Here is a 21,129-nt window from a genome sequence, read left to right on the forward strand (position 1 = left end):
TCTCCATTCTTCCTTGTCATATGCTGTTTGCAGTCCTGTCCCATCTCTCTGTTTCCCACCTGTAAGTCTCCTGGGGGCATGATCCTTTTCAATCTCATCTTAGCTTGCTCTAGAGCAGCAGTTCTCAACCTGTGGATCGAGATCCCTTTGGCGGTCATATGACCCTTTCACAGGGGTCGCCTAAGACCATCCTGCATATCAGATATTTACATTATGATTCATAACAGTAGCAACATTACAGTTATGAAGTAGCAACAAAAATAATTTTATGGCCGAAACCGGCTTGGCTCAGTGGATAGAGCATCGGCCTGCGGACTGAGGGGTCCCGGGTTCGATTCCGGTTAAGGGCGTGTGCCTGGGTTGCGGGCACATCCCCAGTGGGAGATGTGCAGGAGGCGGCTGATCGATGTTTCTCTCTCATCGATGTTTCTAGCTCTCTATCTCTCTCCCTTCCTCTCTGTAAAAAATAAATAAAATATATTTAAAAAAATAATAATTTTATGGTTGGGTCACAACATGAGGAACTGTATTTAAAGGGCCAGAAGGTTGAGAACCACTGTTCTAGAGGGTCCCAAACATAGTAATGGCTCAAAGAAGCATCTGGTGAATGGATAAAGGGAAGAAGAAACTGAATGCATCAGAAACTAAGAAGCCAGGACTTTACCCCTCACACAACACAAAGACATGCAGGGTTTGCAGAAAAATCTAGGCTTGGTCAGTACGATGATACTTCCTCCCCCAGCCCACCAACCACTCCCTCTGCTTTGTTTTCCTTCAGCACTTACCCCATTCTGACTTGTTTCTTATCTGTCAGCTCTCAGTCATTCAACAAACATGAGCTGAATGCCTTCTATGTGCCAGGTATGTTCGAGTTGCTTAAGGATACAGATAACAGAGACAAAAATCTGCACTCACATGACATTGACATTCTGGCGATGGGGTAAAGGGCCATAAACAAAATATGTAAAGTATATGCAATGCCAATCAGTGACAGGTGCTATGAGGAAGGACAGAAAGGAGTGATGTGCAATTTTAAATAGGGTGGTCATGGCGGGAGACCACCTTTGAGCAAAGACCTGAAGAAAGGGTGAGCAGGAATTATTTTCTTTTGTGTCCACCTGATACATGCCTAGTACCTAGAGCAGTACCTGGCATGCAGCCGGCACAGAAGAATGAGCGTGTTGGGAAGGTTAATTGACTTTTCTAATTAAGCTTTTTATTTTGAGATCATTGTAGATTTAAATGCAGTTGTAAGAAGAACACTCTTCCCCCAGATCCCCCATAGGTGACATCTTATATAACTATAGTACAGTCATATCGAAACCAGGACATCGACACTGACACAACCCACTGACGTGACTCAGATTTCACAGTGTTACATGTGCTCGTGCGTGTGTGTGTGTACATGGTATACTTGGTTTTATGCCATTTTAAGGGTTAATCCATGTTTAATTAGGAGGCTGGACATTTTCACATATGTGAGCTCCATTAATCCTCACAACCACCCCAAGAAGGTAGGTACTTCACCCCTATTTTACACATGTGAAAACTGCAGGGCTCAGAGAAGGAACTTACTGGAAGCCACACAGTTGACAAGCAGAGAAACCAGAACCCTAAACCCATGACGGTTGGGTTCCTTCCCTGGGGTTCTTTCCTGAACACAAGAATGGCCTAAATAAAATAAAACAAGATAAATAATCTGCGAAAGCAGGGACCCAGAGGAAGGCCCGGCTCCAGGGGACATTGGAAAGGAGAGGAAATGAGGGAGGAGTGGGTGAGGATGTCTCTGGGATTCTGAGTCAGGGAGAACAGAAGTCCCATTCACGGAAAGAGGAATGGAAAACTGGGGATTCTAAAGGAGGAGAGCAGGGCTCAGCCCAGATCTGATGAGTGATCTTGGGCAAACTGATGTACATCTCTGGATCCATGCCCCTCATCGGGACGGGGTGAGAATGGCCACCCACTCCATTTGCTCGGAGGCCAAAGAGTGATGCAGCCCTTTGCAAAGCAAAAGTGACAAAACCAGAAAGAAGGCAGCCCAACCCAGCGGCCTAGGCTGCCTGTGGTCTCCCGAATAAAATGACTGGCTGGCTTTCCCAAAGATGAAAATGCAGAATTTAGGTCAGCACACACAGAGACTCTCACTTTGTTTACAAGAGACAGAGAGTGGGTGTTCCTATTAAATGCCTTTGAATCCCAGCGATGATGAGAGACCCAAGGCTGTTTACCACTTTGGGTATTTACTTTTCTCATACACAAATCAGCTCCAAGGCCGTCAGCACTGACGCCACCTCACAACCAGGCCCTCTGACGTCCCTGCTCTTCCCCAGTGCCCACACATGGTTTGAATTTATTGGTTTTAGCAGCTTTCATTTATATTGTGTGTGGATCACGGAATGGCCAGCAAACAGAAGCTCTGATCCGTGCCCTGGAAAAAAACCCAGAAGCGTGAGGAAGGGGGTCGAGCAGGAGGGCTGGGAAGATGCCTTCACTCCTCGGAGAAGTGGCTTCCACCCTCAGAGGGGTCCAGTGGAAGCCCGTGAGGCCCCTGTGGGAATGAAGGATGAGCGGGAAGCCACAGCTCCCCCGGAGACGGTCCGAGGATGAGGGAGAGAAGGAACTCAATGGTCACAGCCACCAAAGCCAAACACCTGGGTGCCTCGAAGCTAAACATCTGGAAACAGAGCAGAGGTACGGTTGGGGACTTTCTGTCTCCCACCCAGAGACTCAGGCGATGATGTGTAGATACAGTCGGTAATTTCACAGCGACCCACACAGCATCACTGAGTGTGTACTTGGAGCCAGGCCCTAGGCAAACCCAGATTCATTAGATGAGGTTCCTGCCCTCAAAGAACTTCAGACTATGGAGAAGGCAGACATGTAAACATGTACAAGACAATAAAACAAAAAATGTCCTTTTCTAGTAAGGTCAGAGCTAGCTGAGAAAGTGGTTTCGCAGCAATGGGGTGTGGTTTCTGGTTTACCAAGTGCTCTCACACCCGCTAAGGGGCTCAGAGATGGGAGGAACCTTCCCCGGGCTCATGCAGCTGACTCTAATTCAGGGCTCGCATACTTTACAGGCCATTTACAGACCACAGATCCTCCCACCCCTCACTTCCACTTGGGGAGCACTCAGAAACAACCTGTCTCACCCCACTCCCCCTTTGAACAGGTGGAATCCCCTAAATCTGCCATCAAATGGGTCCCATGAAATGCAGGGACATGCTATCCTTCAGTAGCTATTTTAGACATGGTGATCAGGGTCTTGGGCTCCCTACAAGAGGCCCTGTAATATACAGGCTGTCCCTCCCCAAAATGAATACTAACTTTGAATGATTATAAAGACAGTACTTACTGAGATACAGTCATTTTCAAAATTTAAAAGAAACTACAGAAATGAATATTGGGTTTTGTGTGTGTGTGTATGTGTGTGTTGTCAATGCCTGTTTTCAAACTGATGACTGATATCATCCAGGCACTGCTGATAACATGAAGCAATGGAACAGCAAACATCAAGAAGCATTTTGTTTGGTATTTGTGTGCCCTCAGTTCATCGGGTGTTGCCAGTTTTGCACCGTAAGCTTCATCTTCTAAGTAGCCCCATAAAAAAAAGTCTAGTGGCACTTTAGGATAAATTTTCTTTGTTCAAAACTTATTTTGAACACCCATTATTTCAAATCAGTTAAACCTGAGAAGGGGTAAAAATAAGGTGAGTCATCAGCTATTAAAATGTGTATTCATTTTTGAGACACCCTATTATTTAACTATGAATGGTGTCATTCACCCACCACCACTTTCATGATCCAGTTTTTAGGAGAAACCCCTACCCCCCCAGTTCCTGTTCCGGAAGTGGAGAGTCTGTCTCCTCTGGCCCAGCAGTGAGAGCATCCTGCATCTGATGACGAAAAATACCTTCCCTCATAGGGCAGCTCCTTCCTCCAGCCCAAGTTTGAGATGTCCAGGCAAGCCTGGTGAGATGCTCCTGTTTGATGAATTACAGAACACAGGAGTGGGCCCAATGCACCCAGGATCAACCCCAAACCTCTTAACATGGCTCAGGAGGCTTCCTCCACGTGGCCCTATTCCGTACTCTCCGTGCCTCCTGAAAGCATTCTCCACTGAGTGTGGGTCGTCCCTCCACCTGGATCAGTATTACCATGAGTCCCCGCCCCCATGCACGGTGCTCCTTCTGAACCCAGGAACACCTCTTTGTCCCTCAGCACTGGGCTCAGGTGACATGAAACTGCAAGTACAGTGTAAGTATAGGTATGAATGCCTAGCCAAGCCTGCATCTTGTAAGGAGAGGTGGTCTGCCTATTGCATAGAAATTGAGCATCTTCACCAGCAAAGAGTACTCCTGGACAGCAAGGATGCAGTCTCACCCATCTTGGTATAGCTTCCATTCGGCCTCCAGAGGACCGGCTGACTCCCTGCAAAGCCCCAGCCACCATGGGGGTGGGGTCTCAGGGTCAGGGCTCAGCAAAGACAGACAGGTGGGAACTGATATGCTGTCCAGCTATTGTGGTAACTGAACAGACTCCCCAGAGCTCGGCGGCTGGAAGTAGCTCTCTGTCACCTTTCCTCATGCCTGCACCCCCACAGAGAGCTCTGTGGAGAAGCACCCCAGCCATCCAGACTGGTGCTGTGACAAACCGATAGCCTCCACTTCTGTTGCGCCCTCAGGCTGCTGTGCCACCCCTTCACCTGCCAAGGGCAGCTTCTGCTCTCAATCCCCACACAGCCTCTCTCCTCACAACCCTCCTCGCCGGAGGTCCTCGCAATCAGGCCACCTCATCCTCTCCTTGCCGGAGTGGCAGCCTTCCTCAGGAGGGAACATCGGAAGTCTATCAACTCCCTGCCCTCCCAACCTTTCATACTTTCAGTCTCAGAAAAAGGGATGCCCCCCGCCCCCCCCCCCCCCTCCGCCCTTCCGTAACTATCAGATTCAGTCCCTTTTCATCCGATACAGAGATCGAGAGCACAGGCTCTGCAGCCAGACTTCCTGGGTTTGAGTTCAGATCCTCCACTCAGTGACTATGTGATTGCAGGTGAGTGAATTAACCTATCTGTGCCTCAGTTTCCTCACCTGTAAAATGGGGCTGGATAATAGTATGTACCTGAGAGACTGTGGTGAGGATTAAATGGGGCAGTGCATATAAAGGACTTTTTTTTTCTTTTTTAATTGATTTTAGAGAGAGAGGAAGGCAGAGAGAGAGAGAGAGAGAGAGGGAAACATCGATTTATTGTTCCACTTATGTATGCATTCCTTGATTGATTCTTGTATGTACCCTGAGAGCTAATAAAGTCCTTCCCAGGCTTTTTCCCAAAACTTTGGCATATCGGGACGATGCTCTACTGAACTGAGCGCCGGGACATGGCGACTCACCCCTATTCTCAGCACTCTGCTATGCAGCACCCTTCACTGAGGTCTCTTCAAACCCTCCCTTCCTCACCAGCCCCACATTCATGACCTGGAACTAAGCCTGGCACCATGTCAATCCCAGTATCACTTGCTAACAAACAGAGGGATGAACAGTTTCATATTAACAAATTCAATTCCCTAAGTCTTTACAGGGTATTTCTCTTTGGGAGAAACAGCAAAGGAAAAACACCTGCACACCAAGTACTGAGAGCACAGAGCACTTGAGAGCTAATCAAGTCCTTCCCAGGCTTGAGCCCTTAATTCTCCCCATAACTCTGAGTCCCTGTTGTTGACATCCCGCCACCTGCGCAGGAGGGGGAACCGGCCCTGAGAGGGAACAGCCCCAGATCGTGGGCCTATCACCCCTGGAAGAGCTGGGCCTCAAACCAGGTCTCCAGCCTAAACTCCTTGATCCCTCTTTGTGATATGTCCCCACTCCAGGTAGCAGTGGGAGATCACAGGGAAGCTGAATGAGGAGGATCCAACATTACACTCTGCAGATGGTCGGAAAAAACTGACCACGCTCCCAGTTATCAGACTCCCTGGTTCCCATCAGGACAGCCAATCTGCTCAGGATGAGGCTCAACGCATGAGACACTGAAGGATCTCTATGGGATGGGCTTCACCTCAAAGCACAGACAGTGTGAAAATGGGCCAATAACAATAATTAGAATAACCTGAACTTAAACCACCACAATTACCATTCATCACCTTTCACCGGCTGCCAGGCACCCGGCTATGCGGTTTACATGCATTACCTCATTCACTCCTCACAGCACACCAGGGGGGGGAAAGACTACTGTGAGCCCCCCTTTTCCAGACGTAGAAACAGACCCTCAGTTGTCCAGCCAACCTGGTAAAGCTTGGCATTCCAACTCCAGTCCCGTCTCTCTCTTTAGGCATCAAAAGATCCAAGTAGAAATCCTGGCTCCATCATTTTGCATAAAGTACTCAGCCTCAATTTCGTCAAAATGGGGGAAACAATACTTACCTTTCAGGAGTGTTTCAGGAATTTCCTACGATGAACCCTGAGCACATCACAGGCACTCACAATGGCTCTCGTGGGAAAGGACGGAATAGGCCCAAGAGAGGGAGGGCCAGGCTCGCCCTCTGCACGTCCCCAGCCCGGCGCGTTGGCTGAACAGTCTCCTCTCCTCCAGGTGAGGCCTTCCCCCCTCCCACCTCCAGGGGCCCCAGTCCTCTTCAACCCCATCCAGAACCCCACTTGCCTTTCTCACCGCCCTCTCCACAAAACTATAGTGATGGGAGCAGAATCATATGAAATCACCTGCAAGACCACCAGCAGGCGTGGGGATTATGTAGTCCTGGGGCCACTGGTCATCCCAGTCAAGGGCAAGCACAGTGACCAAGTATCACCACTGAGGACCCAAAAGGTCTTCATGTACCCCTCTCCCCATGGCCCATCTGCTCTTCAAGATGCATCTCAGCCCCCACAGACATCTGGTGCTCAAAAATGTCCCACAACCCCATAGATGCTATAGCCACTCGGCAGGAGGAATCCACCAGGACCACTGGGAGTCTGAACACTGGGGGGAAGGGGTGTAGTCCTTTCTAGGTGTCCCCAAGGGGGCTGGGAGGCAGGACAGTAGTGCATGTGAGAGACTGAAAATTGCAAACCCAGATGCAGATGGGTGGAATTATCATCGCCTATTAAGCTTTTGTCTCTTCTCAAACTCAGGGCTGAGCAGCTCAAGAAAGGGAAGCCTCATGAACAAAGGCTAAAGGATGAGCCAGAGAGATTTCCAAAAGGCTTTTTCCACCGGAATCTTCCTTTCTATAAAGGGCTTTCAAATGGGACCCGAGGCTTAATTTGCCAACTGCCTAGAAGGGGCATGAAGTCCCCAGGAGACAAAACTGGCTGGAAAACTTTAAATAACCTTAATAGGAAGGAAACAGGTAAGCCCTTTAAACAGACAAGGCGGGTGGCGGGGGAAGGCCTTGCCTTTTATCTTTGCACTGTACCTTCCTGGGGCAGGGCTGGTCGTGGAGATGGGAGCTTGGCACTTCCCCAGGTGCCAGCTTGCAGGCCCGTCTGCGAGGTCCCAGTGGGGTTACCAGCCTGGCCAAAGGGTGGGCAGGAAGGCGTGCTGCTCTTTCAGGAAGGATCACTGGTGCTGGTGAAATCCAGTTCAATCCAGGGAGGCAGAAGAGCGGCCACGTGGCCTGAGCAAAGCAGACCAGCTGGGAGATGGGCCTGGCACATCTCTGCGCTCTGCCCAGAACGGCGCCCGCGGGCAGAGGCGGAGGCGTGCAGACAGCAGGCAGGTGGTTTCATTCAGCCTCAGCTTGCCACAGCCCATGCACACCGGCCAAGCTGAACTTCAGAGAGTCTGCACCACGCCACTCCTGGCTCTGGTGTAGACACCTCCAGCCTCCTGGGCCTAGAACCCCTCAGCATTTGCCTGCTAAGTTTTCCTCCTTCTGTTCTCAGCTTCACCTGTGCTTCCTCCAGGAAGCCCTCCCAAACCTCCTCAGGATTGGGAAGTGTGCCCTCTTCTGTGCTCCCACAACACACTATTTTACCCCCAGGCCACCCTCATTCTGCCACAAAGTAAAACACCTCTGCCCATTCCCACCCCACCCAGAAAGGGAGCACCTGGGAACAGCATCAGCTTGTTCACTGTTCTTTCTCTTGCACATAGCCCAATTTCTGACACACAGTAGGAACTAAAATACATTCCCTAACTTGTAAAATGATGCTAATTTAAAAACACACTGATAACTGTGAGCTTGCGTTTACGGAGTCTCCTGTGTGTTTGGCATTGCACTACTGTGTTGTATACTAATCAGTCCTCACAGCAATCCGATGAGATTGGCTAACGAGGAAACTGAAGCAGGGAAAGGTCAGGTAACTAGCCCAAGGATGCTTACACTCCCAATGAGTGCCATGATTCTGGGCACTGAAGGGCTGCTGGGCTGTGGGAGCACCCCCACCCAGCTGAGTCAGCACCGTGCTGTGTAAACTTACTTGACTAGTTCTTGGTTCAAAGGTAGAATCAGACCAGGATATTCCTCTGAATGAGAGACATGGGGTAGGAGTTCTTATACAGAGAACACAGGCTCAGAAGGTAAGAGCAAATGAGAAGTAAATTGTAACGTTTCCCCTGGCCCTTCCTGACCCAATGGGAAGGAAAGGGAGAACCCAAAGCAAAGAGGCAACAGAGTGTCAGCAGGGAATATTGGCACTGTCTGCAGGGGAGGAGAATGGTGGTCAGTACTGATCTGAAAGCCTGCAGGGGCCTGCAGGGGCCCCCAGGGAAGCCCCCTTGCCTATTCATGGAGGCTCAGACTCCAGCATCAGGTGCCACTGCAGAGACTGCACAATCCTAAGGCCCCAGGCTGTCCTCTAGAGATGGCTTCAGGGCTCTGACTTGTACGGACCTTGTCTGGGGACCTTCAGGCTCTTTTCAAGGATACTTGGCATTCAGTGTGACCCAGGTACATCTCATCTGCTGCTGTGAACTGAATATGTGAGCCCCACCCATTCATATGTTGAAGCCCTAACCTCCCATATGATGCTATTTGGAGATGGAGACTGTGAGGTAATTAGGTGTAAGGAGATCGTGAAGGTGGAGCCCTGGTAATGGGATTAGTGCCCTTATAAGAACAGAAACCAGCGAGTTTGCTCTCTCTCTATTTCAACTCATACCTCTACACCTGTCTCTCTCCACCCTTCCCAACCCGGCCATGTGAGCACACAGTGAAAAGACAGCTGTCTGCAAGCCGCAGAGCTCTCACCAGAACCCAACCAAGCTGGTACCCTATTGCACACTTCTAGCCTCCAGAATTGTGAGAATGTAAATTTCTATTGTGGAAGCCAGTCTATGGTGTTTTGTTAGGCCGTCATGCAAACTAAGATACCCACTGATCCTTTCAAAACACAGTGCAACTTTGCAATATATACAAATATACAATCATTGCATTGTACATCTGAAACTAATATGTTATGTCAATTTTACCTTGATAAAAAATTAAGGAAAAACCCCCACCATGCTAAAAGACAATCACATCATGACACCTAAACTCAAACTGCTGACTTATGGAGGTAACATCAGCCCATGGGGAAGTGCAATCGTGTGACTGTGAATGAAGTGCTATAAATGGCATTTGTTTGAAGAGTCCAGACTTTTATTAATCCTCACCCGAGGATATATTTTCCATTGATTTTTTTAGAGAGAGTGGAAGGGAGAGGGAGAGACACACAGAGAGAAACATCGATGTGAGAGAGACACATCGACTAGTTGCTTCCCACAGCTCCTCCCCACCCCCTCAACCAGGGCCCGGAATTGAGCCTGCAACAGAGGAATCAAACCCGAGACCCTTCAGTCTGTGGGCTGACGCTCTATTCACTGAGCCAAACCGACTAGGCAAGAGGCCAGTATTTAAAGTGGACTGCCCTCAGGAACCTTTGCTGCAGCAGAGGAGTAAGAATTAGCCAGACAATAAAAACTAGGAAGGAACCAGAAAAAGAGGGAACAGCATAAGCAAACAAACGGAGGCATGACCAAGGTTTGTGTGTGAGAGGCAGGGTGGGGGGGGGGGGGGGGGGGGGAGGGAGAACCAGGACAGGTCACATCGCTACAGCCCAAAACCCAAGTAGCAAGTAATGGGTCAAGTTAAACATTTTAAAATGCAAACAAAGTGGGAGGGTGGGGTGAGCCTGGAGAGGCTCATGTGTGCTCTGGGGAGTAAAGAGGATAAAAAAGAGGCCTTTGTTTGCAAGTAAGAGATGAGGAAGAGGAAACAACAAAGTGCTCCAGGCTGGAGAGAGAGCACTCCAACAGGGACCTCTGGGTGCTACAGAGCCCTGACCAAATGGGCCAGCATCAGTACAGAACTCTCTACACGGCTCCGGTGGGAAGTCTAAAGGCTTTTCTGTGCATATGGAGGCCAAGGTGCCGTCTGTTTTAACAACCAAAGCTGCCAACACCCCAACCACAGAATGCACCACAAAGCCCCAGCTTCAGACCTGGAACACCTTCAGTCTAATTCTGTAGTCAATTGTAAGCATATTTTAAACTAGCTTTTGAATCTGGGTCTATTAGGAAAGAAAAGACTGCCCCAGTAATCACTATAATATAAACTAAAATATATAAGTGCTGAAAGAATGTCATAAAATGTCATAAAAAAATTCCCAGAGGGGAAGAATAGATGTGGCTGGGCATCCAGCAACGCTTTGAACCAAGTCTTCTCAAGCAGATTGGATTTAGGAGCATTTGGGAGGACTTCCTGGAGGAGGTACAGCTTTGAGCTGAGCCTTGAAAAATCTCATAGGATTCAAAAGCAGAAGAGAAAAGGAGGAAATTCCTGGAGAGGGAGGGGCCCGACACAAGCAACAGGGCTTCCAAGCTTGGGGCAACAGTGTTGTGTTCCAGCGGCTGCAGGGCACAGATGTAAAAGCCTGCGGATCCCGGAGGAACTGCTCGGGCGAGACAGCTTGGCAGCCGCCAAGCAGAGCTGAACGCTGGGCCACCGGCTGCCTGTGGATTAAGTGGGTGGACAGAGAGCCAGTGATGGGAGATAAAAGGGAGTGAAGTGGATAATATTTAGAAGCAAACTTGAGGGGGAAAGAACGTCGGCAGCTTGGCTGGCAGGCCGCGGCGCACGTCGCATTCTTCAGTTTCCTCCCTCGGAAAGCTGCCTTACCCAGCGACCTCTTCCTGGCTTTCAGAGATGTCCAAATGGGAACTATTAACAAAGGCACGCGCCCATTTTTATCTCCGTCACAAAACGCTTCACCGCTCGGGCTTTCCGTCTCGGGCCTGCCATTGGCTGGCAAGTGTGTTACGGGAAGGAGATCCATGGGTTTGGGGACCGGGCTGCTTGGAATTCTTGAGAACCGGGCCCTTCCAACTCTAAAATTTTAGAAGTCTATGAGCTGAAAATTCTTCAAAGCTGAGAGGCTAGGATTTCCTAATGTGAAGATTCTTCGAGTCCCAAAGTGCCTCTAAGCCTAACATTCTAAGATTTTACCATTCTTAGTTTCCCTCCTGCCACAGAGGCACCTAAGCCATCCTGCGCATCTGCCCCTGAGTTTGTTCCCACTCCCCGCCCCTCTGTTGTGTTAATATATTAAATGTTAAAGTCTGAGTTAACCAGTTCAGAGAGAGCGGACACAGCCTGCCAAGCCAGCAGGGGCGCTCTGCAAACAGCTCTCTGGGCACAGAAAGAATCTAATACACATGCTCCGGGGTTGATGCTAACAGGTCCCCCTTCCTGTTAGGGACTTCCACGCCACGGCATTTGTTGAGCAGCTTCTGAGCACAGGGCTGTGTGGGAGACACAATGGGGGTGGCAGGCTACAGAGCACAGGGTAGAGATGGGCTGGAGGAAGCCAGCTTCCCAGCCCAGGAGCTAGAGTCACACCGTGCACACTAGAGTCACGCGGTGCACACTGGGTCAGCCTGTGTTTTGATCCTACACTGAGGGACTCTCACTCTGCAGATGACTTCTTGGGAGAAGAGGACTGTGCATGGTTTGAGGGGTGCCCTGCTGCCTTGCAGAGGTGTCTGATCCCTTACTCGGGAGGGCACATAGATTTGATGGGGAGCCACCAGTAGGGACTATGGCTGTGGCCTAGAGGGACCATTGGTCAGTGCTGTTTTAACTGCCATGGAGGCTTGAAGAAGACGGAGGACTTGGGAATGGCCATTTTTGGAGGATGGGAAATGAAACAGGTTCTGAAAGATGGGGACAGGAAGGGAAAGGGAGGACAGGGTCTCCATGAGGTGTGGAGAACCAGGACACGGGAGAACCTGATGCACAGGCGCTCTGTGCCTCGGTTTCCACAGATGTATTCAAGGACTAATGACACCCACTCTTCCTAGCTAGTCAGTGAACTCTCTGCAGGAAAAAGCAGGCTGTTCCCAGGTCTCTGCCCCCAGCCTTGCCCTGGTCTAATACTGAGGCACTCCGGTTGAATGAGTGAGAAAGTGAGGGAGAGGAGTCCTAATGGAGGAAAAGGCTCCAGGGCTGGGCAGGTGTCCAGCAGACTGTGCTGCGACAGGCTGGGCTCTCTCCGCTCTGCAAACTGCAGCAGGAGACAGCAAGATCACCCACCAGAACCAGCAAGCTTCCGGACAAGCAGGTATCAGCAGCAGCCCGCCAGAGACTGCCCGTCCCTCCCAGCTGCGGAGAACACAGGCTCAACATCTCAGGGTGGCTCAGGGTCTCCAAGATATGGGGCCAAAGACGAGCACCACAAAATCAGAGCTGGGCCAGCCCTGGAAATCATACAGCCCACACTCCCGTGGGACAGAGAAGACAACCTAGGCCCAGAAAGGGAAAAGGACTAGCCCAGACTCACAGGGAAGGTAGGAATGGGGTCAGGGCTGGAGTTTGCTTTGTATCTGAACAACCCACTTGGTGATTTTCATATTTTGTGTCCTTATAGGAAGGCATGGAGCTATTAAAGTTCAAGGAGGGGGCTCCTCACGTATGCAGTCTCTTCATTCATTCATTCATCCATCCATTCAATAGTGCTGCATGGTGGAAGGAAGGGAAGCAGAGATAGTCATATCATGGTTTCCGCCCATTCATTCATTCTCTGAATACTAAGAGAGCACCTATTAATAGTGTTGTCCCTGCAGGGTGCAGATAGAGGAGCTCTGACTAGAAACCAAGGAGACTCTCCCTTATTTAACTGTGCCTGCTTAGGGGTGCCGTCCTTACAGTGGTCCCTTGGAAAGCTGGGGGTGTCTTTGAGAACTCTGATTTTAGAATCACCTGTAGATTCGATTTGTAAGCCAGTAGAAAATCAGTGTGAGCACTGTTTAATTATCTCTATTTTTAAATATTTTTAGCAAGATATGATCATCTCTCACCACTCAAACACACACCCAGATAATGCCTTCTAACTATTAAAAACAAAAATCACGCCAGCTCTCACATGCCTAAGAAGCATGGACTCTGGCATCAGACACGCCCAAGTTTGGACCCTGAGCCCGCCTGGCCTGGTTGGGTAATCATAGCCAAATGACTTAACCTTTTTAAGCTTCAATTTATTGTCTGAGAAAGAGAGATGATGATACGTCTTGTCACATCTCGGTGAGGTTTAGAGATGATGTACTTACAAGGTCTAAGGTAGTGCCCTGTACAGAGACAGAGCTCAATAACTGATGATTTTATGGTTTCTAACTCCCTAGTGAAGGGGCTGTGGGATTTTACATACATCTTGGATAACCTTAGCAGCCGGGCCCAAGTGTTTAGGCTTTGCACACCCTGGATGGGTGACATCGCATGTTTGTTCAAACAAACAAAGTACAGAATGGCAGGGTCCTCGTTTTCTCATTATGCCTCAGAGAACCACATGACTTCGAGGGCCTCTCGTGCAGCTCCTCACCAACTGGTGGGGCGGACTGAGGCCCCCTAGAGGGAGAAGGAGGTCTCCTAGTCAGCCCAGCAAGTGAGTGGAAGCCGGTACCAATCCCTGGAGGCAGCTGACGGAGCTGATTGAAATCTGCAGGTCCCAAGACTGTCACAAGATCTGGACTAAAGGCTCAGGTACTCACAGGCCCCTGAGGGCAGGGGCCGCCACCACTCCTTATTACTCCAGCTTTACTCTGTTCAAGAAAGGATGGGCAGTGGACACGGCTGCTAGGAGAAGGTGCTTACAGGGCAGAGACGAGGCTTCCCTCCTCTTTCTTTCTCAGTCCCGGAGCCGGCCCAGACTCTTTCCCTCTATCTAGGTAGTCATTTTACCCTCTCAGTAACCTCCCACATGTAGAGTCTTCTCACGTCCTCCCCAAACTAGCTCTACTGAGAAAGACTGGTCACTAACGGCCCCATTGGACAGACAGGAAAACCAGTTACACACAAATCACTGGCTTTCAAGCCAGAGCTGGGACTGAAATCTAGAGGCAAATCTCCTTTCAGCCCACGAGGCTGAGCGGTCTGTAACACATCAGGGAAATCTTTACAGGAGCTGCCTTCACCATCCCTGCCTTGGCCCCGTGGCCAAAAGAAATCATTTCTCCATAGGTATACATTTTCTAAGCAGTCAACTTTTAAGCCCTCAAGTCCTAAAGGGGAGAAAGAAACGGAAGGAAGGACTGAAGGGAGGATTACAAGAGGATACAAAATACCTAGTTACATGGGTGGCAGGAAGAGTGCATCCTTCATTCAGAGCCAGGCAGACTGGTTCTGTTCCTTATTAGCCATGTGACCTTGGGCAAGTCACCCAACCTTTCTGACTGCCCACCTTAGAAAACCCCAGGGCTGTGAGAATCCAACAAAATGGAAAAGCATACGGAGCTTCCTGCAGAGTGCCAGGCACGTGGAATTGATTACAACCGTCCCATGGAATGTCAGGGCTAGAAGGGACTTGGATGATGACCTAATCCTGGTGTCTCATTTCACAGAAGGGAAAAACAAGGCCCAGAGAGGGGAACTGACTTGCCCAAGGTCACACAGCAAACTCAAGGTGATGTTGGGGCTTGCACACTCCGTTTATATTAAAATCACAGACTAGGACCAATGGGCCCAATCTTCCAAGCTGTGCAAAGGTGGAAGGAACTTTTTCAGGGGTTCCCCAACCCAGGGAGTTCCAAAACGTAAGCTTCCTTTCTCGACTTAGCCAGCAAAAAATGTGGTATTTCGACCCAGAAGAAAATATAAAAATTTGAAAAATACTCAAATTAAAACTAAAATCCCAGGTCTTAATAAAAAGGTACTCTCTTTTAAGGCTTCTATTTCCCACCTTCCTCTCTCATTGCTCCCCCTACCAAAAAAAATATTTTGCAATAACAGTAATGCTGAAAGGAAAGAAAAAATAAAAATCTGATGCACTTAACAGATATTTTGGTACAATAATGCATCACAGATGTTCATATCAAACTGTGCACACGCGCATACAATTTTACCGAGAAGGCTGTTGCATTTCTGACGTTGGGGTGGGGATCCCTAACAACCCCATCCACCCAAGCTCTGCAATCCCTCCCTTCCCAGTTAGCCCACAGCCGCTCATGGGGATGGAGGAGAGATTTCATCACCTCACTCCAAAATGATAACAGGACAAATTGGCGGGGCCGGACACTCTGGCAGGTGGTGAAGGGTGTGGAGATTAGGGAACCAAGAGGAGACCTGTTTCCTTTTGTTTGGGACTGGCTTCCTGCAGCCCTCTGGACAAGCTGGACCCAAGAACAGCGCTAAGCTCGGGCCCAGGCTGGAGACGGGGTGGGCACGTTTGTGAAACCAGAGATTTGAGTCCGTTTGATCTTCAAACATGGGCTTTGGAGACTGTCAGCGGGCTCCTCACTGGCCGACGAATGGCTCTCGGGAACTTTTCCTAAAACATAACCTCACACGCTTTCCGCAAATGTTTGCAACCTACCAACGCCGTCATTCGGTTGAACAGCAGTGTTTCCAGAACCCGAAGAAAGATAGTGTTGTTGTTTTAAGGGAGACAGATTAAAGCCAGGGGCTGTTTAACCAGGGGGTTGGTGTGCTCCCTTCAGCTCTCGTGGATTCCTCTGTGGTTGGTACAAAGAGGGTGTTGAGATGATGGTGGATGCCCCACCTCCCCAGCCTAAAAAAGATATCGAGGCCAGACATGAGGCCTCCAAACAGAGGGGCCTCCCACAAGCCTGCCTCCTCCAAAATGAGATGGGCGGTGAGCGCTGGGGAGCCCGACACAGATGATATCAGCTCCCGAGGCTGGCAGGGGAAAGTCACTTCAGAGGGAGAAAGCCGGTATGTTCAGAGGAATCAGCGCGGGGCCAGAGAATGCACAGGATTTTCCCCCGTGGAGAAGGAGTCAGGCGTAGTCAGAACCCTGCGGGGCGTGACTAACTGCCCCAATATTCCTGCCACCAGGGCCCTCTGGGTAAGGACTCCACAATTATGGGAGAGCCAGCAGGAGGACGGACAAACCCGCCTTTCATTTGGCCGGCAAATCAATCTGGCTTCTTACCTCCCTGGGGACAATATTGCATTTCCCCTGGAAAAACAAAGGCCAGAGATCTCTGAAGGGGGATCAGTTTCTGCTGCTGTTTCCCTGGTGAAGAGCTTGCAACATCTCAGGAGCGGCAAGCAGCTCTGGTCCCAGTGGTAGTTGCTGGCCTGGCCAATTTATGGGGCCGTGTCCGTCACAGAGGAGCACGTCTCCCCAGCCCACGCCTCACTCCTCACTGGGGCATCGGCCCAAGCCCCATTTGGGGGCCTCTGTGCAGAAGCCACCAGCCCTGCTGCGAGCCCCCACCCCGGAGAGACAGCCTGTTCTCAAGGCACAGATGTGAACTCATTGTTCCCAGGGCCTCCGAGTTGAGTTTGGGGCCAGTGAGCGGCGAGTGACCTCTGCCCATGGAAACAGGGCTTTTAATGACATTTTGCTGGATCAGGTCTCTGGAAGCCCGAGACCTTAAACCTCCTAGGCTCACCCCTTCTCCCTGCCTCCACTCCTAGGTTCAGAAATCAGAACTGTCAACCTTTAAGTGAACACATTTCTCTGAAATTATTAACCCCAAAACTATCCTGGCTGGCTTTCTCCCAGCCTAGGGAGGCGGTCCGAGGGTCGCCTGGAGCTTTGCAAAGGTCCGGGAAACGACAGTGCTTCACATCAACAGCAAGCCATAGACCCCAGGCCCACTCACCACACCTGCCCTGCCCCCAGGCCCAGGCACCAGGACTCCCTCTCAAGTCCCCTGTTGACTCGCTGCTGCCTGGATGTGCCCACACAGCAGCCTCAGGACAGCCTCTTGATCCTGAGATCCGGGCCTTGAAGGCAAACTTTCCGCTCCCTCTTTTTGTTTTTCATCACTCTGATGCTCCCAGGGAAATTCTTTCTGCTCAGGCAAGCACGGCAGGTGGGGAGTGAATATCCCCGACAGGTAACACCACCGACAGGGAAGCCAACACCCGAACTCTTACCCCCAAATCCAGCACAAACCAGTTTTCCCTCAGACCACCCCAAAAGCAGCTGGAGAGCTGCTCCACAGTCCAAAAGACCCTCTCTCTTTGGGGAAATGGCAGGCCCTGGCTGCCAAAGAAAGAAGACAATCAGAGAAGAAGACCAAGGGGCACAGGGGCTGCCCAGCTCAGGGGCCAGGGGCCGAGTGCTTACCTGGGAGAAGTTGAGCCCATTGAGTGGATGGCACTGCTCCTCCACCCGCTCCACAGCCCCTGTGCTCTTCTTCATCTTCTCGGCCTGCTGGGCCAGGTACAGGTCGAGCACGGGCACGCCCCGGGAACGCACGTCGGTCTCTGTGAGCGAGTTCACCATCAGCATCACCCACACGGGCCTCTTGCGCTCCCAGTTGCCCGCGATGGCATTGAACAGGTAGTCAGCGTACAGCCCCTTGCCCCTCTGCGCCGGCGTCATCCACGAGGGCATCATCAGCTTCACGTAGTCCAGGTGGCGCTTCAGGCGCCAGTAGAGCTCGCGGGGCAGCACGTCCTGCAGGTTCTCCCCATGGGGCAGCAGCTGGCAGCTGGCCAGCGCTGTGATGGTGTAGGGGTCCGTCAGGTCCAGCTCGAAGTAGACACGGGCACTGGCCTGGAAGGCTGCCTTGGAGTTGTCCGGGATGAAGTCCCAGACACGGGTGTAGGGGACGTGGATGGTGCCAAACAGGTAGGCCGGGGGGTCACGCCGAATAGTCCACAGAAAGGAGTTGAGGTCCCTTTGCTGCAGGAGGAGAGGGGAAGGCAGGCAATGAGGCTGGTGGCAGCAGAGTAAACCAAGGTTAACACAGAGGGGGCAGGAGGAGATGGGGATGGAAGGCAGACACCTACACGGGGCCCTGGGAAAGAGCAAGGGCTTTGGAAGCTAAAATGCCCACAGACAAATCCTTTGCTTTGTCTGAGCTGTATGATCTTGAGCACACTGCTTCACTTCCACAGACTCAGTTTCCCCATCTATAAATGGGGGGGGGGGGGGTGAGGGGGTGAGATAAGCTACCTCAGGGGTCAATGGGAGAATAAAAACACACAATATATCTAAATAAGCGCTAAGAGCAGTGCCAGGCACAGAGGAAGGGGCAATGAAGGAAGCTCTCATTCTGATTCGCTTTCACTGTTTGTGCCCAGGTCTGCCACACCACCTGAGAATATTCAGGCTTGGGCCAAGCCAAACCTTCACCAGTGGTGTGTTTGATGGGGAGGGTGGGGAGAGGGGGAGTAAGAGTACTGCTCTGGTAAGAAGGGAGGAAGTCATATAACTGAAATCCAACCATTAGAAGATACTTGCCAAGAGCACTTTGAAAGCAGAACACCTATTAAAAATAGCACACCTATTTAAACAGCGACTTCCCATTCATCAGGGTGGATACAGTTTTCTTTTCGGAGGGCAGATCTGGGTGTCAGCTACTCTGCTCCACCAGCTGAAACCACAGATGAGAAAGTGCTTTAAAAGCTGCAGGCTATGTGAAGTCTCAGGCCCTGGCCTGGGGGAGGAGGATGCCATGGAATCGGTACCAAGAAATGTGCACAGTCCGGGTGCTTGCCGGCTGCTCTCCTAAATAGGAGCACCTGGTCTCCAACCCTATTCTCTGTCATCTATGACCTAAGCTCTGACACGAGTGTGTGTAGGGGTGAGCACTGAGGGGCATGGAGACAAGGGTCATTTCTCCAGATCCAGTTTAGGGTCAGGGGTTAAGGGGCATGAGAAAGCAATTGTCATTTCTCAGAGGCCAAGTCATTTTCCAACCAGAGAAATCCCTGGACTGTCTGTCCACGTGGCACCTGCAAACTTTAGGTCAGCTCAGCATTTCTCTACCTGATTTGAGCACAATGAAAAGTATGTTTCAGGGCAGGTGGAGGAAATGGCACCTTACTTTACTAACAACCAACAACTGTAATATACCGGAGATACAGGCTGGCTCTGAGCGCCCTGCAGGTCACCGAGCTCCGGGCTGCAGCAGGAGTCAGGCCCATGGAGGTGCACCTTGTCCAAGGTCAACTACCTTTCTAACAAGGAAGCCAGTGAGGACCCTACAAGATCATCTCCTGCTCCCCTGGCCTCCAATTCAGGGTTATTTTCAACGTATTAATTTACACTGTGAGGGGGTATACTGCGGGAAATCACGAGATTCCTTGGTTTGGAAGGAAAATTAGGAGAACCAATAATTACTCAACCCCAAGGAAATATTAGGACAGCATCTATTTCCTGGCACTGCCTTTCCTGTCCTCTCAAGTAGGGCATTTGGAAGAGTGGGTGCTGGGGTCTGGGTTGGAAAGGGAGAGAAACGTGGAAAACTGCACTAGGGAAAAAGTTTGTCTTAGGTCAGAGGGGAGCGCAGGGGATCCAGGGAGGCTGGGAGGGGGCAGCGTGTGAATGAGAGAGAAGGGTTTGATGCAAAGGAATGGTAGAAACAGAGAGTCACAGTAGGCAGGGAGAAAACTGGAGGGTAAAGGCAGGATAGAGGTAAGAAAGGGGCACAGAGGAACCATCCGAGTAGGACTAAAAGTTGAGGAGAGCCCAAGAGCGTCAGTGTGAGCTGGAGGAGCGCCCATCCAGGCTCCCGGCGGAGCTGGAGCCCGGGCGGCAGAAGCTAGGGAAGGGCGCCCGAGGCAGCACCTGGCGGGCGGAGGTGGAGCGGGTGGGCGGAGGTGGGTGCAGAAGGCAGGACCCCAAACCATCGTCCCCACGGGCTGCAGTGCCCGGGAGGCCCGGAGAGTGGCCGGGCAGGCGCTCGCTCACCGATCCGGGCGGCCGACACTGTCCTCCGTCCAGGGGTTGCGGGCGGGCGCGGGCGGTGGCCAGGAGGGCGGCGAGCAGCGGCCCCGCCAGGGCGGCGTGCATCCTGCCAGGACCCGCGGGGCGCGGGGACCCTCCTGGGCGGCGCCCCCTCTGCGGGGCGGGGAGCCCCCAGCTGGGCACCAAGGTTCCTCAGGAGCGCGGGGCTCGTTGCGGGATGCTGGGAGCCCTCTGGGGTGTGGCTGGATGTCCCTGCCGAACCTGGGGGTCCCTCGGGGGCGGGGCTCCGTCAGTTGGAAGAGGGGTACCCGCTGGGGCGGGGGCGGGGCCCGGGCCCCTCACCAGGGCACGCAGCCCCGTCGGCCGAGCCCGGGGTTCTGAGAGCGCGCGGGGTCCAGGGCGCGCGGAAGTCCCGAGCTGCGTCGCGGTCCAGAGCGTGCGGGACTCCCGGGGCGGTACTGGGGTCCCGGCGTGCGGGATCCGGGATTATGCTGGGGACCTGGGGTGCGCAAGGTCCCAGGGGTGCGCCGCGCTCCAGGGGCGCGCAGTGGGACAAGTGCGGCGGCGAGCGCGGCGGGGGCGGGGGTCTGATCTGTGCGCCCAGCTGCCCCCGAGCCGGGCTCAGAGGGGCGGCGGACGGCCGCGCGGCCGCTGCCCGGGCTCCGCCATGCTGCTCCGCGGCCGGGAGGGAGGGAGAGAGGAGGGCGGGAGAGCGGCGCGGAGCCGGGCCGGGCGGGGGGCTGGGGCCGCCGGGGCGGGGGGAGGGGAGGACCCGGCGCGGGACGCGGGGGGCGGGGGGCCGCGCCGGGCCGGGCCGGGCCGCAGGGAGTCCGGGCGTGCTCCGCGCCCCGGCGCGGCGAGGCGGGGTCTGATGGGCATGGCAGGCGCTCGCTCGCTCTTCTCTTGCTCCCTCGCTCGCTCCCTCACACACGCGCGGAGGGAGGCGAAGCCCGCAGCAGCCACTTCCCAACTTTCCAAACTTCCCAGCGCAACTTTTTCCTCTCCTCCCCTGCCCGCGCCTCCTCCTCCCCTATCCCTCCCCCTTTCCCTCGCCTGC

General features: G+C 52.2%; 1 protein-coding gene across 1 annotated transcript in view; it reads right to left on the minus strand.

Annotated features, from left to right (window-relative positions):
- Positions 1–20,639, minus strand: part of TRABD2B (TraB domain containing 2B) — a 195,529-nt gene extending 174,890 nt beyond the window's left edge. Inside the window, exons 1-2 of the mRNA XM_070405067.1 lie at positions 20,076–20,639; positions 17,502–18,062 (exon numbers count right to left, since the gene is read on the minus strand). Coding sequence (XP_070261168.1) covers positions 17,502–18,062; positions 20,076–20,177 — 663 coding nt within the window. The 5' untranslated portion in view covers positions 20,178–20,639. The remainder of the gene's footprint in view (positions 1–17,501; positions 18,063–20,075) is intronic.
- Positions 20,640–21,129: the final 490 nt, after the last annotated feature.

This window comes from Myotis yumanensis, unplaced genomic scaffold, assembly GCF_028538775.1.
Source record: "Myotis yumanensis isolate MYYU_CA2020_CCGP unplaced genomic scaffold, mMyoYum1.0.hap1 SCAF_2, whole genome shotgun sequence".
NCBI lineage: Eukaryota > Metazoa > Chordata > Mammalia > Chiroptera > Vespertilionidae > Myotis > Myotis yumanensis.